Source organism: Ambystoma mexicanum, chromosome 4q (assembly GCF_040938575.1).
Source record: "Ambystoma mexicanum isolate Mex_15411 chromosome 4q, UKY_AmexF1_1, whole genome shotgun sequence".
In the NCBI taxonomy this organism is placed as follows: Eukaryota; Metazoa; Chordata; class Amphibia; order Caudata; family Ambystomatidae; genus Ambystoma; species Ambystoma mexicanum.
Genome location: NC_090928.1, coordinates 1,209,372,710 through 1,209,390,569, shown reverse-complemented (window position 1 = coordinate 1,209,390,569; position 17,860 = coordinate 1,209,372,710). Strand labels below are relative to the sequence as shown.

At 50.0% G+C, this 17,860-nt stretch overlaps 1 protein-coding gene across 1 annotated transcript in view; it reads left to right on the top strand.

The window, feature by feature from the left end:
- The window catches only part of CMTR1 (cap methyltransferase 1), a 2,036,190-nt gene that overhangs the window by 1,959,589 nt on the left and 58,741 nt on the right, over positions 1 to 17,860 (top strand). The window contains exon 23 of the mRNA XM_069608763.1: positions 14,129 to 14,237. Coding sequence (XP_069464864.1) covers positions 14,129 to 14,237 — 109 coding nt within the window. The remainder of the gene's footprint in view (positions 1 to 14,128; positions 14,238 to 17,860) is intronic.

Below are 17,860 nucleotides of genomic sequence, written 5' to 3'. Positions count from 1 at the left end.
TTGATTTCCAAGAAAGACGGAGGTTTGAGACCCATCGTGGACTTGCGCGGTTTGAACAAACTCCTCAGGAAGGACAAGTTCAAGATGGTTACTCTCTCTCAAGTCCTCCAGGCCCTTCAGCTTCAGGACTGGTTGGTGTCACTCGACCTCAAGGATGCTTACTTCCATGTGCCGATCCATCCCAAGCACAAGAAGTTCCTGAGGTTCGCGGTTGGCTACTCGCACTTTCAGTTTCGGGTTCTGCCGTTCGGATTGACCTCCGCCCCGAGGGTTTTCACCAAGCTCATGGTGGTGGTGGCAGCGCATCTCAGGCAAGGGGGGATTCACGTCTACCCCTACCTGGACGATTGGTTGATCAGGGGGAGCTATCCCGAGCAAGTCCTGGTTCATCTATCCGTCACCTGCCACTCCCTTCACAGGCTGGCCTTCTCCCTCAATTTAAAGAAGTCCCATTTGACGCCAACACAGCGGCTCCAGTACATCGGAGCAGTGCTCGACTCTTCCCTGGGGCAGTGTTTTCCTCCCCAGGTGAGGGCTCTTCACATTCAGCAGATGGTGCACAAGTTTCAGCATGCCCAGACGCTCCCAGCATTCGAGTTCTTGAGGTTGCTCGGCCTCATGGCATCCTGCATTCTTCTGGTGCCAGAGGCTCGACTGCGGATGAGATCTTTGCAGTGGGCACTCAAGACGCAATGGTCGCAGTCCTCCGGCAGGATGTCGGACCCGATTCAGGTGCCGCCCTCGGTCGCCCGGGACCTTCTGTGGTGGGCCGTCGAAGGCAACTTGATGAAGGGGGCTCCATTTTGGCTACCCTGGCCGGAGGTGACGATCGTGACGGATGCATCCCTCACGGGATGGGGAGCTCATGCCAACGGGCTGACAGTCAGCGGTCGTTGGTCTCCGTCGGAGTCCAGACTCCATATCAATCTGTTGGAGCTGAGGGCCGTCAGGCTAGCCCTGAAGGCTTTTCTGCCGACTGTGCGAGGAAAGACTGTCCTGATCCTGACGGACAACACTGTGGCCATGCACTACCTCAACAAAAAGGGGGGGCAGGGTCACTTCCTCTGTGCAGGGAGGCGATGCAGCTCGAGTTCTGGGCCATCCAGCAGGAAGTTTCGATCTCGGCAGTTCATCTGGCCGGAGACGAAAACGTGACGGCGGACGCTCTGAGCAGGCAGAGCGCGATCTCTCACGAGTGGGAGTTGGCTCAGGAGATTCTCCTGGAGATCTTCGCCCTTTGGGGGACCCCTCAAGTGGATCTCTTCGCCTCCAGTGTCAACCGGAAGTGCGAAAGGTTTTGCTCGCGGGAATTTCCTCCAAAAGGAGCCTTAGGAGACACGTTCGTGGTGGAGTGGTCATTCCCGCTGCTGTATGCGTTTCCTCCAGTCCCCGTCATCCCGCAAGTGCTGCGGAGGTTACGGAAGTTCGGTTCCCGGATGATCCTCATTGCTCCGGCGTGGGCTCGGAGGACGTGGTACCCGGACCCTCTAGACTTGTCCATCTGCCCTCCACGTCGTCTTCCCTACCGAGACGATCTGCTCTCACGGAAGGGGGGTCAGGTTCTCCATCCAGAGGTCAGATCCCTCAACCTTCACGCTTGGCTTCTGAAAGGTTGAGGTATAAGGATTGGGACCTCCCTGAAGACGTGATGGAGGTGTTGCTTTCGGCCCGTAGACCAGCAACAAAGTCTCTGTACCGTTGCCGTTGGCGTAAGTTCTGCGACTGGTGCAGAGTTCAGAATGTGGATCCTTTTGCTTGCGACATCCCCATGGTTCTGTCCTTTTTGCTTTCTTTGGCCCACCGGGGCTTGCAAGTGGGTACCATTAAAGGTTACCTGGCGGCGCTGTCCATCTTTAAGCGCTCTTCTGAAGAATGTTCTTACTTTAAAATTCCTTTAATTTCTCAGTTTCTGAATGGGCTCACTAATGTGTTCCCTCCGGCTCCTTTCCTGGTGCCCGGTTGGGATTTAAACCTTGTTGTTAGGTTTCTGATGGGTGCTCCGTTTGAGCCTTTGCATTCTTGCCCTTTGAGGCTGTTAACTCTGGAAACTGTGTTTTTAGTTGCGGTTACTTCCGCTCGCAGAGTGGGTGAGTTACAGGCACTTTCAGTTAAGCCACCCTTCACTGTTTTTCACAAGGACAGGGTTGTCCTTCGAGTTGGTCCTTCTTTTCTTCCAAAGGTAGTGACGGAATTTCATTTGGCCCAGAAGGTTGTTCTTCCGGCATTCTATCCTCCTCCGCATCCTGGTAAGGTAGAGGAGAGGCTCCATAGGCTTGATCCTAGGAGAGCTTTAAGCTTTTATGTTTTCTCGCATGTCCCGTGTCAGAGTGGACGATCAGCTCTTTATTGGTTACGCTGGAAAGCGTTTGGGGTAAGCTGTGACGAAACAGACTTTGTCCCGCTGGATTATTTTGGCCATCTCGGAGTGTTACCGCTTGGCGGGTAAGGACCCACCGACTGGCTTGCGGGCTTACCAGGGGTGTGGCTGCATCTACTGCCCTGCAGAGGGGTGTTCCTATTCGCAACATCTGTGATGCAGCCACCTGGGCTTCGATACATACATTTGTACGGCATTATTCCCTCGATTCCATCCGAGGGCAGGATCTGGCCTTTGGCAAGGCGGTCCTTTGCTCTGCTATTTGATTGGCTATTCTAAATTTTGTTTCTAAATTCTTTCCCTCCTCCTTGTTTTGGTACTGCTTTGGGAGTCTGTCATTGATATGGAATACGTCGGAGGACCCAATCCCCTCGAAGAACAAGTTACTTTCTTACCTGGTAACGTTCTTTCGATGGGATGCTCCGACGACGTATTCCATATCGCTCCCGCCCTGCCTTCCCCGTTGCAGAATTTCTTTTGCGTTTGCAGCTTACGTTCCGCAAGGCTTTGTGTCTGACTGGCAGTTGACTTAGGTCACACGTTCTGGGGGAAAAAACTACAACTGAGGCTACGGGCGTCGTGCGTCCTACTTATCACATCGGATGACGTCGGAGGAGGTCCTCGACGGCGGCGCATCGACGCAGGACGCGGACGCCGAAAAAGTTTCCGAAGCAGCACAGCTGTGGTGATTACATGTCATTGATATGGAATACGTCGTCGGACCATCCCATCGAAAGAACGTTACCAGGTAAGAAAGTAACTTGTTCTTCTGTGAGCATACGCCGGCCCATAAAGCTCACCTGTGAATTATAGAAGATAAGCTCTCCGTCCTGCTACTTCTGGCAGGGGCGCGTCGAATGGGATCTAGTTCCTTCACTGATCCCTGATAAGGATTAGTCCAGTCCAGCTGCGACTATGCTTCTCCTTATGATTGGTAGGTCGTCCTTGTGCTCTTGTGATGCTGTTCGTTCTGTTTAATGTCTTTATATGTTGCTCCTATTTATGCCAGCAATAATGTCTCTCTTCTGTTTTCTTCCCTTAGATGGAAATGCGGCCTCAATGCAGCTGTGAGACGCGAGACACGGCCGGATTGAAGATGGATGCTACCACAATGTTCGACAGCAGGTAAGTGATGGTTTAAGGAAAAGCGCGAAGTATGGAGAAGCGCAACCTTAAACTGACTGTTTTTTCGATGTCTAACCTTGTCTTCTGTTTTTCCTTGCAGGCGCTACTGTCGACGATGCAGTGCCAAGATTAAGATTTTGGCATTCCGGAAAGTGTAAAGATGAATACTTGGTTCGCCGAAGAGATGTACAGGTAAGAACAGCTTCCCCCAGTTGGTAAGTATGCTGGCAGGAAGCAGGATGTCCAGGAAGCAGGATCTTCAAAGGTAAGTCTGACATTAGGCGACGGTGACCGTTACGCTGCTTGCAAGTGCACAATAACACAAAGCGTCTGTCTTGAGGATCGGGGCAGCTTATATAGATGAGATCGTTGGCACGCCGATTAGGGCCGGCTTACCAGCCACACCCTGCCACTCCTAGAGAGTGAGCATGTGCAAAGGCAATCCATTAGCAGCCACACCCAAGAATACACTTGGGGCTGCTTAATGGATGGAATGTTCAAGGTTAATGCATCCTGCTTAATGGATGGAATGTTCAAGGTTGATGCACTTGAAGTGCTATGTCCGTAATAAAAGGTTTTTGGTGTTAAATGGATGTTCTTGTTTACTTTTGTTCATGAGCCTGGCGCCAAAGGTGCCAGGCCAGTGTCCACCCAGGTCTCCTGTGCATGCGACCCCTGCATGCCTGTGCCCCTGACTTCATGAGCATGACAAATGGGTGGCGTTTAAAGAACAAATGTTAGCGATTTTTTGAATTGCAGGGCACGGGTCCGGTCGCGCCTTCTAACGAAGCCGGCCAGGATCGGTCTTGTTCCGTGGCTCGCACGCCTTTGGGCTCGGGTCCACGTCGCGACTTGCATCTGGAGCCTTCCGAGGTCCCGTACGGACAAGGATCCGAAAAGTCGCAAGAGACGTGATTCTAGGTCTCGATCCTATCCCGAGCGAGACCGCAGCAACCTACTGAGGGCTCTATGCCAGCGTCGACTCGGTCAGCGCCGTGTCCGTCCGACTCGGATGTCGACGCTTTGCCATTGTATCAGCCCAGGGCGCCGTCGGCACCTGTATCGACACTGTAGCCTTCGGCACTCACAACGTCGAGGTTGTCGATGCTCTCGGCGTCGAAGCCTTCAGTGCTATTGGCGCCTTTGGGGATTTTTTTCTCGAAATGTGCCTTTGGAGTACCCGGATCTCGTGGATCCTCCAAGGAAGGCTACTGGGAAGTCTGAGTTTGAGGACCCTGGTGAACTTGATGAGGCTCCACTTTTTCCTGGAGACAGTCAGTTGGAGGAGTTGAGGCAGACCCTCCATGATGCCAGTCGGTTGGACACTTCCCCGGAAGTGGAATTTGGTAGGCCTGAGCCTGCGGCTCATGCAGAGTCTTCATACAGGAGGCTCATGGGTAGAGTCTCGGAGTATCTGGGCTGTTCCTGTCCTCCTGAAGACTTTGTGCAGGATGATCTAACGGGCATCTTAGATCAAGGTCCGTCCTCTGACCTGGTTTTGCCATTTCATCTTACCTTACAGAAAAGGGTGGCAGCTGCTTGGCAGTCCGTGGAATCTCTTCCGACTGTTAATAAGTCTGACTAAGAAATGCTGCCCTTCCGTTAGCGACCCCAGCTATTTATCTACTCACCCCACTCCCGAGAGTTTGGTGGTTCAGTCGGCTATGGCCACCTCGAGGCAGGCGGCATACCCTACCATCCCTCCGGATAGGGACGACAAGCGCTTCGGCGGTTGGGCCCGGAAGTTATTTTCTGCTGGGAGCATGGCATTGAAATTAGCCAACTCCACTTGTGCCTTGGCAAGGTTTTCACACACTCTGTGGAACTGTTTCTTTAGCGGCTGAGCATATTTCCGAGGGGGAAGAAAGGGATGGGTTCCTTGCTCTCGTGCAGGATGGCAAGGATGCCATGTGCGAATCCCTTAAATCTGGTTTGGATACGCCCGACGGTGTTAGCCGATCCATGGCTGCGAGCACCGTTATAAGCAGATTTGCATGGTTGCGGAAGTCTGGTTTTGCTCCGGATGTGCAGGCCCGTCTTCTCAACATGCCCTTTGATGGCGCACATTTGTTCGGCAGCAAGGCTGATGAGAGCCTTGAGAGGTTGCAGACCTCGAAAGCTGCAGCGAAACCTTTAAGTGCCGCGGTGCATCAACCTCCGCCTTTTCGTCCTAGGGAACAACAGTGGAGAGGAGGTTCTTTTCGTTACTACTCCTCCTTTGGTAGAAGGAGAGGGGCCGCCAGTCAAAAGGGCCAGCGAAAAAGTACCTGTGGTGGTGGGGGAAATAGAGGTGCCAAATCCGCTCAGGCAGCTGCCTCTTTGCCTTGAGGCACTGCCGCAACCGCATCCAAACAGTCATGAGGCCATGTACCATGGTTCGCCGGTTTGGTGCAGACTGTCTCAGCATCTCGAAGAGTTGCGAGCCATTAATTCAGATGCGTGGGTTCTGGATACCATAGCCCACGGCTACTGCCTTCCCTTCCCTGTAGCGGAGAGGAACAAGGGATATTATTCCCCTTATTTTTTGATACCAAAGAAAGACTGGGGATTGAGACCCATCATGGACTTGCGTTGGTTGAACCAACTTCTCAGGAAGGACAGTTCGAGATGGTTAATCTTTCTCAAGTCCTCCATGCGCTTCCTCTTCAGGATTGGTTGGTGTCTCTGGACCTACAGGATGCTAACTTTCATGTGCCGATTCATCGCACGCACACAGAATGTACCTGAGGTTTGCGGCTGGCGACTCGCACTTTCAGTTTCGGGTCCTGCCGTTCGGATTGACCTCCGTCCGAGGGTCTCCACCAAGCTAAGGGTGGTGGTGGCAGCGTACCTCAGGCGAGGAGGAATTCACGTCTACCCCTACCTGGACGACTGGCTGATCCGGGCATGCTCTCCCGAGCAAGCGTTGGATCACCTCGGCCTCACCTGCCGCACCCTCCACAGGCTGGGCTTCTCCCTGAATTTCAAGAAGTTGCATCTGATACCTTCCCAACAGCTCCAATACATCGGGGCTGTGTTAGACACGTCCTTGGTCAAGTGCTCGCCTCCCCAGGTGAGGGCTCATCACATTGTGCAGATGGTAGACACGTTTCAACATGCCCAGTGTCTCCCGGCTTTCGAATTCTTAAGGTTGCTCGGCCTCATGGCATCCTGCATTTTTCTGGTGCCAGAGGCCAGGTTGCGCATGAGATCCCTGCAATGGGTCCTCAAGATGCAGTGGTCACAGTTCTCCGGCAAGATGACGGATCACGTTCTGATTCCACTCTCGGTCTCCCAGGATCTTCTGTGGTGGGCCAACGAAGGGAACCTGATGAGGGGGGAACCGTTTTGGCAACCGTGGCCGGAGTTGACGGTAGTGACGGACGCTTCCCTCAAAGGATGGGGCGCTCATGCCAACGACTTGACCGCCAGCGGTCGTTGGTCTCCGTCGGAGTCCAGACTCCACATCAATCTGTTAGAGCTCAGGGCCATCAGGCTAGCCCTGAAGGCTTTTCTGCCCTCTGTACGGGGGAAGAGTGTCCTGATCATGACCGATAACACAGTGGCCATGCATTACCGCAACAAAAAAGTGGGGGGGTAGGGTCACTTCTGTTGTGTAGGGAGGCAATGCAGCTCTGGTTCTGGGCCATCCAGCAGGAAATTTCGATCTCGGCAGTTCATCTGGCCGAAGACGAAAATGTGGCGGCAGTCGCTCTGAGCAGGCAGAGCGCGATCTCTCATGAGTGGGAGTTGGCTCAGGAAATCCTTCAGGAGATCTTCACCCTTTGGGGAACCCTGCAAGTGGATCTCTTCGCCACCAGTGTGAACCGGAAGTGCGAGAGATTCTGCTCGAGGGAATTTCCTCCAAGAGGAGCCTTAGAAGACGCGTTCGTGGTGGATTGGTCATTCCCACTGCTGTACGCGTTTCCTCCAGTCCCCGTCATTCTGCAAGTGTTACGGAGGTTCGGTTCCCACATAATCCTCATTGCTCCGGATTGGGCCGGGAGAGCGTGGTACCTGGACCTTCTGGAAATGTCCATCTGCCCTCCACGCCGTCATCCCTACCGAGAGGATCTGCTCTTGTGCGAAGTGGAATCCGGGTGGGTGTGGGGGGGTTAGGTTCCCCATCCAGAGGTCAAGACTCTCAACCTTCACGGTTGGTATCTGAAAGGTTGAGGTATAAGGATTGGGACCATCCGGATGACGTGATAGAAGTGTTGTTTTCGGCCAGGCGGCCTGCAGCAAAATCCCTGTACCGTTGGCGTAAGTTCTGTGACTGGTGCAGAGGTCACAACGTTGATCCTTTTCAGTGCTCCATTCCTATGGTTTTGTCTTTCTTACTTTCTTTGGCCCACAGGGGCCGTCAAGTGGGTACCATTAAGGGTTACCTGGCAGCGCTGTATATCTTTAAGCGCTCCTCTGAAGAATGTTCTTACTTTAAGATTCCTTTGCTTTCTCGGTTTCTTAAAGGACTGACTAATGTATTCCCGCCGTCTACTTTCCAGGTGCCGGTTTGGGGTTTGAATTTGGTTTTGAAATTTCTCATGGGTGCTCCGTTTGAACCTTTGCACTCTTGTCCTTTGAGATTACTGTCTTTCAAGACTGTGTTCTTGATTGCGGTTACTTCCGCTCGCAGAGTGAGTGAATTGCAGGCACTTTCATCTAAGCCACCCTTTACTGTGTTTCATAAGGACAGAGTTATACTGAGAGTACGTCCTTCTTTTCTACCTAAGGTAGTCTCTGAATATCATTTGAGTCAAAAGGTGGTTCTTCCATCTTTCTAACCTCCTCCTCATCCTGGTAAGGAAGAGGAGCGACTCCCATCGGTTCGATCCTAGGAGAGCCCTGAGCTTTTACATTTCTAAGATGTCCGGGGTCAGAGTGGATGATCAACTCTTTGTAGAATATGCTGGGCACCGATTGGGCCAGGCTGTTACCAAACAGACATTGTCAAGGTGGATTATCCTCACCATTACGGAGTCTTACCGATAGTCGGGCAAGGACCCTCCTGAAGGATTGCGAGCTCATTCCACCAGGGGGTGGCTACTTCCACAGCCCTCCAGCGGGGTTCCTATTAGGAATATTTGTGATGCAGCCACATGGGCTTAAATCCACACATTACTGCCTGGATACAATCCATGGTCAGGATATGGCCTTTGGGAAGGCGGTTCTTTATTCCGTAATCTGATTGGGTATTATACATTCTTTTCCCTCCTCCATTTACTTGTACTGCTTTGGGAGTCTGTCAAAGATGTGAAATATGTTGGAGGACACAATCCATTCGAAGAACAAGTTACTTACCAACTGGTAACGTTCTTTCGACTGGATGTTCCTCCAACGTATTCCACATCGCCCTCCCAGCCTGCCCCTCTGGAGAATTTCCTATACGATTGCAGCTTACGTTTCCGCAAGGCTATATGCAGTTAAGCAGGCATGAGACTGGTGCCACACGTTCTGAGGGAAAAAACTTAAACTGAGGCTACGGGCGCAGCGCGTCCTATGTATAACATCCGGTGACGTCGCCCTCGACTGAGGCCTTTGAAGGACATCGACCCAACGTCATTGACGCAGGACACCCTCTGCTGAAAATGTTTCCGAAGTGCACAGCTGTGGACATTACATGTCAAAGATGTGGAATACGTTGGAGGAACATCCAGTCGAAAGAATGTTACCAGTTGGTAAGTGTTGGGCAGAATCCTGTGCAGTTCCCTTGGGGAACACTGCAAGAAGATTAAGACTACAGGAGTAAGCAGTAAACCCAATTGGTAGCAGTCTGCACCACCCAGATTTACCTGGTAGCTGTGGCTGAGCAGTCAGACTTCTCTCAAGATGAGTAGGGCAGTATACAGAGAATACACAACAGGGCTAAAAACACAGTAGAGCAAGCAAACACTGACCAGAGCTTGGTATCAAAAGTATATATTTATTTAACACACACTTAAAGAAATACACTAGCACTATAGAGCAAAGCAAGTTCAAGCACAATCAACAAAAGTATACACACCTCCCTCGATAATTATTAGACAAGTCTAGGTCAAAACACCACTATTTGTAAAGACAGATGTGAGCGCGTAACAGATGGCACTCCAATAATTAAGTTAAAGGGAGAGAAAAAGGCAGGTCATAAAAATAAAACCGTTCCCAACACTTTTATAAGACCACAGCAAGTTAATGAAGGCAGAGTCTACTGTAGACCCAAAGTTCATAGTCCAGGCCCACTTTAAATGAAGCAAGGCGAAATGTGCCCAAGATCACACAGTTTAAAATGCACTAAAGTCTTTGCAGAAATGTTTAAAAGAGGTTGGTTCGAGGCGAAAGATCAAGTTAGGTCTGGGGGCCAACCCAGTTGGAAAGCCAAGGATTTAAGGGTCACAGTTAGCAATCCGTAGAAAGGGAGGCCAGGTAGAACATAGTACCTTTAAAAGAGAGGAAGCTCCAGCGGTGGCAGTTGTTCCTGGCAACGGATGCAAGTTGTGGTTTCGACCAGGGGAAGAGAAGATCTCGTAGAGGAGGAAACTTGTAGTCGTTGCGCTGCCCAGCGAAGAGACCAGCCGCGGAGTTAGTCGGTTAAAAGGTGCGTTCCTTTTATTCGCGGTCACAGTGGTGAAGCTTGGCTATCCGGCTGCCGGGCGATTTGACCAAGGGACGTCCTGGAAGGCAAATGGCGAACTGGTGGTTCCCACCAGCTCAAAGGGAGAAGACTCTTACAGCAGAAGATCTTCTTTTGTCGTCGGGAAAGTGGTGAGGTCGTTTCAGCAGGGCTCCACTGATGGTGTCGTCGTTGCAGATGGTTCAGCTTCTCCCCTCTCCGGATTTCTTAGGTCCTGTGGCGACTTCTGAAGTTCCAGTCCCCTAAGCTCTGCTTTTATGCAGAAAAAACCCCATTCAACAGCCTAGCTGTCACTCATACATCACCACTGAGCCAATCAGAACAGAGTGCAACTTGAGTTGCTAAGGCAACGCAGTCCAGGGTGCCAATTCCCCCACCCACACATCCTGTGGAACCCAGGCAGAGTGGCACCATTTGGAGGGCTTCTGTGGAGAAGCCCGCCAAAAAGTGGAACAAAGAGCCCGACCTTGGTTGGAGTTACAGAGACGGAGACAAACGCCATTTTAGAAAAGAGTTCTGGCGAAAAGACCCAACTGGTGATTTTATATTAAATAAATAAACCGGCAGTGTCTTTAACATTGCACCAAAAAAGTGGTGCGTTTAAAACCAATGGGAAAATCCCATATGAAATATTCCGGTGGAATATTTTGCGTGGTAACCACTGCCACCAGCCAGAAACTCGACAAGGGGGGACTGGACAGTGCCCCCTTGGAAACATACCCAGGGGCAATCTAATTAACCCCCTTCCAAATTCATGATGGTGAGAGAAATTTTCCATGGTCGAATTTCAGGACTGGCTGTTGTCCATAGACCTGCAGGATGCCTATTTCTATGTGCCAATACATCGAAAGCACAGGAAGTACCTAAGGTTCACCTTAGGAGACGTGCACTTCCAGTTCAAGGTGCTTTCCTTTGGTCTTACCTCTGCCCCAAGGGTCTTCACCAAGCTCATGGCGGTAGTTGCGGCCCACCTCAGGAGATCCAGAGTCCACGTATTCACATAACTAGACGACTGGTTGATCCGAGGGAAGTCTGTAGAGCAGGTCTTCTCCCATCTTCAGGACACATGTTCACTGCTGCACAGGCTGGTTTCTCCCTATACTTAAGGAAGTCCCAGATGACACCAATCCAATGGCTCGTATTCATTGGAGCAGTCCTAGATACCCGAGTGGTAAAACACTTACTCAGCTTGACACAGATGGTGCATTTATTCCAGAACAATGTCATCTTACCAGCGGCTTCCTTCCTCCATCTTCTAGGCCTCATGGCCTCCTGCATTTTTCAGGTGCCAGAGGCCAAGCTGCGCATGAGATCCCTGCAATGGTTACTTAGAGATCAGTGGTCTCAGTACTTCAGAACTCTTTCAGATCTCCTCAGGGTGTCTGCTTCAGTGGTCAAGGACCTGTCCTGGAGGGCGGACCGCAGCAGTCGTTTGGCGGGGGAACCCTTCTGGCCTCCTTGGCCTCAGACCTGAGTCGTCATGGAGGGGTCCTTGAAGGGTTGGGGCGCTCACTACGAGAATTTGAAGATGAAAGGACTCTGGTCAGCAATGGAAACAGGTGGCACATCAACAGGCTAGAATTCGGTGCTATCAGGCTAGTCTGCAGGGGAAGTATATCCTCGTTCTGACGGACAGCACGGTAGCGATGCATTACCTCAACAAGCAAGGTGGAGTGCACTCCTGCCCCCTCTGCACAGAGGCGATGGTTCCGGTTGCTGCAGAACAAGATCTCGGTCTCAGCAGTTCATCTGGCCGGCACAGAGAACAATTTGGCGGATGCTCTGAGCATGCAGAGCATGGTCTCACACGAGTGTGAAGTGTGCCAGGAAGTCCTAGAGGAGGTCTTCTCTCTCTGGGGTACCGCAGCAGTGGACCTGTTCGCAACGGAGTCCAACAGGTAATGCAAACTGTTCTGCTCGGGGGAATTCCCAGCGAACGGTTGCCTGGGGGATGCGTTTCTGGTGGATTGGACCTTCTCTCTCTCCTATGCGCGTTCCCTCTGTTTCCCATCATTCAAAGGGTTCTCCGGAGGTTGAAGAGGTTTCGAGCGACCATGACCTTGATCGCCCCAGACTGGGCGAGGAGAACGTGATACTCCGACCTCTTGGATCTGTTCATCTGTCTGCATCACCACTTTCCTCTGCAACTGGATCTCCTAACCCAGTCGTAAAGCCGGATACTCCATCCGACCCTGCAATCCCTCAACCTACATGCGTGGCTCTTGAGAGGATGACATATGTTGACTGGGACCTCTCTGAGGGAGTACTTGAGGTGTTGCTGGCTGCACGCAGACCACCTACAAGACGTTTATATGCAGATGGAGAAGATTTGAGGCATGGTGCAGGGAACCCGAGATTCACCCCATCTCTTGCCCCACCAGTTTCTGCTGTCACTGGCCTCTGCAGGCCTTCAGGTTACCGCAGTTAAAGGATATTTGGCAGCCGTGTCTTTGTTTAAAAGATCCCCGGATCAAGGTTAATATTTTGCGATCCTGGTAATGGCACCATTTCTGAAAGGCCTTGTAAATAAGTTTCCGCCAACTCCTTTTGTTGTCCCAGATTGGGATCTTAATCTGGTTCTTACATTTCTAATGGTGACTTCTTTTGAGCCTATGCACTCTTGCCCTCTGCGGTTCCTCTCATTGAAAACAGCCTTCTTGGTGGCTATCACATCTGCTAAGCGGCTGGGTGAACTGCAGGCCTTATGCTGTAATCCACCCTTCTTAAGCTTTTCCTGGGAAAAAGTTTCACTCGCGGCAAGGCCTGGTTTCCTTCCCAGGGTCGTGTCAGAATTATATTTGTCACAATCCTTCCGGAGGTCGATACCTTCCGGTCTTCTATCCTCCTCATCCTTCTAAATAGGAGGAACGATTCCATTGGCTTGACCCTATGTTGCCAGAACAGCTGATTCTAGGAGAGCTGACCAGCTCTTTGTGGCTTTTTCCTTAGCCCGTAAGGGCTTGCCCATAACAAAGCAGACTATCCTGTTGGATAATCCTCTGCATAGAGGAGTGGTACCAGACTGCTGGGAAAGAATTACCAGCAGGCATCAGGGCCCATTCCACAAGGGGGGTTCTCCACATCCACCGCATTGCAGAGGGGAAGTCCCTGTACGGGAGATTTGTCGCTCTGCGACATGGTCGTCTTTGCATACGTTCGCAAAGCACTATAGCCTGGATGTGGCCCGATACGTGTTTTGGCAGGGCAGTTCTGCAGAATCTCTTAGTTTGACTTTCTGCCCGCCTCCTTCATTCCTTTGGGAGTCTATCAGATGAGGAATATGCGGGAGAAAAGCAATTAATTGAAAGAAAAATTACCTTACTGTAATGTTCTTTCTATGGGTTCTTCTCCCGCAGATTCCTCATCTCCCCTCCCATCCGTACCCACTGATAAAGTCAGTGGTTGGGGCGCATCTTTCTATTTCAAATAACGATGACTTGGAGATGGTCCTGTGTCCCGTTTTTTCTGTCATCCTGCCACATCCTTAAAGGAAACAATGTTTTTGACACTACTACTTGTGTTTCTTTATCAATTGTTCCTCCTTCGGAGGTCTGTAACTAGTTACTTTTTTTAACCAAAGGGCTCATTAGCCCGCTTGTTCTCTCTGAGCAGTGTGTAGTTCTCTGGAAAAAAAAACGGTAACTGAGATCGGAGCGTAGTGATGCGCTACTTATACGCCTGGCGTCATGTCCGCATCCGACAACCAGACGCTGAGCAAGACGGATTGATGGTCGATTGTCGGATCGAGGTCCACTACGCCCCTTGTCGAAAAGTTTCCGAAGCAGCAAAGCTGGGGGAATATCTATCAGATGAGGAATCTGCGGGGGAAGAATCCATAGAAAGAACATTACTGTAAGCTAATGTCTCCTTCTTATTCCACTGTGTTTAAAATGTGCTATTCATGTATCTCCTTATCAGTGTCTTTTGGTGAATGGTAATGTGTATAGGTGCTGTATAATATGAGAAAAAAGCTGTCTTTTGTCCTACGTTTTTAATCCACATTTTGTTTTGGCTTCCTCTCCATTGTATTTTCACAGCTCCTTGGACAATGGCATGGAGCAAAAGCAAGAAAAGGAAATTTTTCTATAATATGAAAACCAAGAGTTCCACGTATGATCTTCCTCGTGATTCAGTTGCACCATTTCAGTAAGTGTCACACCATTAAGGTTTGTTGTTAATCATTTGTTTCTTAAAATGTGTCAAATTCACCTAGAACATGAAAACAAATCACTTTTCTCCATGAGTAGCACAGGGTTTCAATACTAATCACACAGGTTATAGTGTACCTGTACTTCTCTGAAAAAATATAAAACCCAACTCATAATCAACTAATACATATTCTGCATCTATGCAAGGAAGCAAATGCCAGCCTATCGTTAAGGACCTCCGCACTGACCATAGACTGAAGTGGATTCCGATGCAGAAGAGTCGGTAGAGTGCAAGGAATTCATGGTATAATGTTTCTATTCTACCAAGAGATCTTTAGGTCTAGCCAAGACTGGTACTGTTGCATTTTGTTTTATAATCCCTAAAATGTCACTTTTCTCAGACCAGAAGAACCTACGCACTGGACCAGAATAGGCTAGATGTATGAACTCAGCCTTGGTATGCATATCTCTACAGAGTCGTTTGTTCTGCATGGGTAAATCTTAGTCAGTGGCTTGGGTATGTAAAAACATTTATGGATGAGCTTGAAGTGTAGCTAGCAGTTCATGCCTGTAGTTCAACGCACCCTTTTTGTCAATATGCAGATGAGTCCCAAGTGCTCTTCCATAATCCTTGACTGTGAGGTCACAAACAATGTATTCCTAGTCCTTGTTGTGGACCGTGGGTGTGAATCAACTACCCTAGTTTGCTGCCGGTAGGGAACATGAGACCCACCTTGCCCGAATCATTTGCCTTAGCCTAAAATATATGAACACATCAAGATTGAAGGCATCACTCATTGCTGGAACCTCTCCAATTACCCGTTTGCGATATAATCTCCATGTTACCCTCAGTTCTAGGTAAATTGTGGTGCATCAGAATATCCTGTGCAATAATATCTGGAACACCGAGACCCTGCAAGCCTGAGCTAATAGTCAATATAGTCAGCTCCCACAGCTCTCGCTAACTAATGTATGCATTGCAAGAAATGCGGAAAGCACTGTGTTAATAGTGTGATTGAGCAGAGACGTCAGCCGAAGGAGCAATAATGTCCAATTCGTGGGACTTTTCGGATGGTGTGGAATGCCCTTGAATAAATTGCATCCTGCAGAAATTCCTCATCTGGATAGATATTCCCCAGCACCAGCTGTTCTCTGAACACTTCACATGGGAGTGTAGTGCAGCTTGATGACCATCCTCTCTAATGTTCGGCTTCCTCGACTCGACACATAATGTTGCTGCTGCATAAATAGCACGTACTTCGCCCCTTATCTCAGTTGCTTTTTTCTGCCTGCTCAGCACGCTGTTTATTGGGAACACTATTGGAAACATGTTTCTGCACCATCATGCCCAGCCACAAGCCGTCTGCTCAAATCCTATCTGACTTCAGCTCCAAAATGTTCATCACTGACCTGCACAACATCTGTGTGAGGTGTCTGGCGTGGGCCATGATATGGTGCAGTGCGGTTTATGCCAGTAGATGAACTCAAATGCTATTGAGGAGTGGGTCAGTGAACTAGTACTAGGCAGTCCTCACTCAAAATCTCCGGCCCCTTCTCTCCCTAAGTCTTCAGAAGTTAAGTGGGAAGAACAGATGACGGTGAAGAAGAGGGTTACAAGAGGCACACGTAATCCAAGAGTCTCACCACTCCTCTTCTGTAGATCAAGAAGGGATGAGAGTAAGGATTCTTCAGATTCCCAAAAGCATGATACGGTCTTGTTTCTATCAACGCATGATCTAGGAATGAGTTGGAAGATTTTTGGGATCAAATGTTAGTCATTTTTTTCAAGGCCTCCACTGGCACAGCTTTGGCCTTGCCGACGACAGCAACCCATCAGTCTCCTGTGCATATGTCGTTCAGAAGGGATCTTCACAGCCGCATGCACTCTAGCTTGGCAACACCGATAACTGTGTCCGCATCGGGGTTTCGACATATTCTGCTGTCAACTGTTCAACCACTTTACTGGCTCAGTCATTGAATGACTATACACTGGAATCTAAGGCCCAGTTTTTAAATCTATGCAGGCATTCCAATCTCTGATGTTGAGGGGTTAACTGTCCCCTTCGGCTTAGAGCCCCTTGTGGGGTTCAGGCATGACCCTAACCTGACTTTATGGCTGACGAGGTGGACATTGTGGAGTTGGCGTTGTATCTTCACTACGCCAGTGGCCTCCACACACTGTGGGACCTCGAGATGCAGCAGGCATCTATGTGCACTCATCCTAATGCGCAGTATAGAAAGATCATAGAGAAGATAGGGACTGTAGAGAAGATAGGGACTGGTCTGTACCTCGGGTCAGTGGCCAAACCATTGGTACAATACCAGCACATGGACACTCTCACATACCTTATTTATTTGATTTATTTTAACCTTTATAACGCGCCAACTCACCCGAAGGCCTCAGGGCGCACACAAGACAGTACAAGACAAACAACAACAGACGGCAGTCAGCGGCGGTTAAGGGCAGGGAGAAGCCAGTGCTCAGCTAGAGGGGCTGTTGAAGAGGAAAGGCTTAAGCCTTTTTTTGAATTCATCAGTAGTTTGGATTTTTCTCAGAACAGGTGAAAGTGAGTTCCTGATTAGTGGTGCGTGGACATCAAAAACTGTGCCTTCAAATCTAACCAGTCTAAATCTAGCCTGGGAGAGTCTGGCTTGATCCTGGAAGTGCGGGATGGATGATAGGCCTTCAGGTGCCCAACAAGATATGTTGGGGCCTCATTAGCATTTGTGGGTCAGAGTCAGGATCTTGTGGGAGACACAATGCTTCACATGCAACCAGTGCTATTCCCTCCTTGCATTGGTGACATGATCCCATCTAGAGAGACCCAGAGTTGCTCGCACACACCCGTTTTGGGTCAGTTGCCGTGCGGGAAGGTTGGATTGTGAGGTACCGGAAAGTAGACTGTTACAGTAATCCTGCCGCGAGTTAACAAGGGCTAAGGCTAGAAGAGAGATATTTCTATGTGAGCGAAACGGGCGGATGTAATTGAGCAGCTTATTAATGAAACCGCATAATGCCCTAATCTGGGTGACATGCTGTCTCATTGTCAGTACGGCATATAAGATTAAGATAACGCCCAGAGTCTTCACACACTTAGCCACCGGGATGGTGATATTAGCGATGACAAAGCTTGGGCCAAGGGAGTTGGTTACCATCCAAGCCTGGATGGTAGAATAGATGGTGTTAATGGCCAGTGTGTCTAGTGAGTGGGTGCCTGAAAGCTTTAGGATGACCTGGGTATCGTCTGCGTAGTTGGTATAAAGGACGCCCAGGTCGTCGAGAAACCCCAGAAGCAGCAAGATGTAATTGTTGAAGAGAGTGGGTGAGAGGCAGGAGCCCTGTGGAACCCCGCAGGAAACAAGTGCCAGTGATGAACTGGTGTCATTGATGGCAACTCTGGCATTGCGGGGGCCCAGGAAAGAGACCACCCACTGTGCTGCCTTCCCGACTCCCACCAACGACTCTAAGTTGGACACCAAAAGGGCATGGTCGACCAGATCAAAGGCGGTGGAGAGATCAAGCGACATCAGGAGGGCAAGATGGCCCTGGTCCACAATGCCAGAGAGACTGGATTTTAAATAAAACATGGCAGTCTAAAACCTGATTACTGTGGTCCCAGG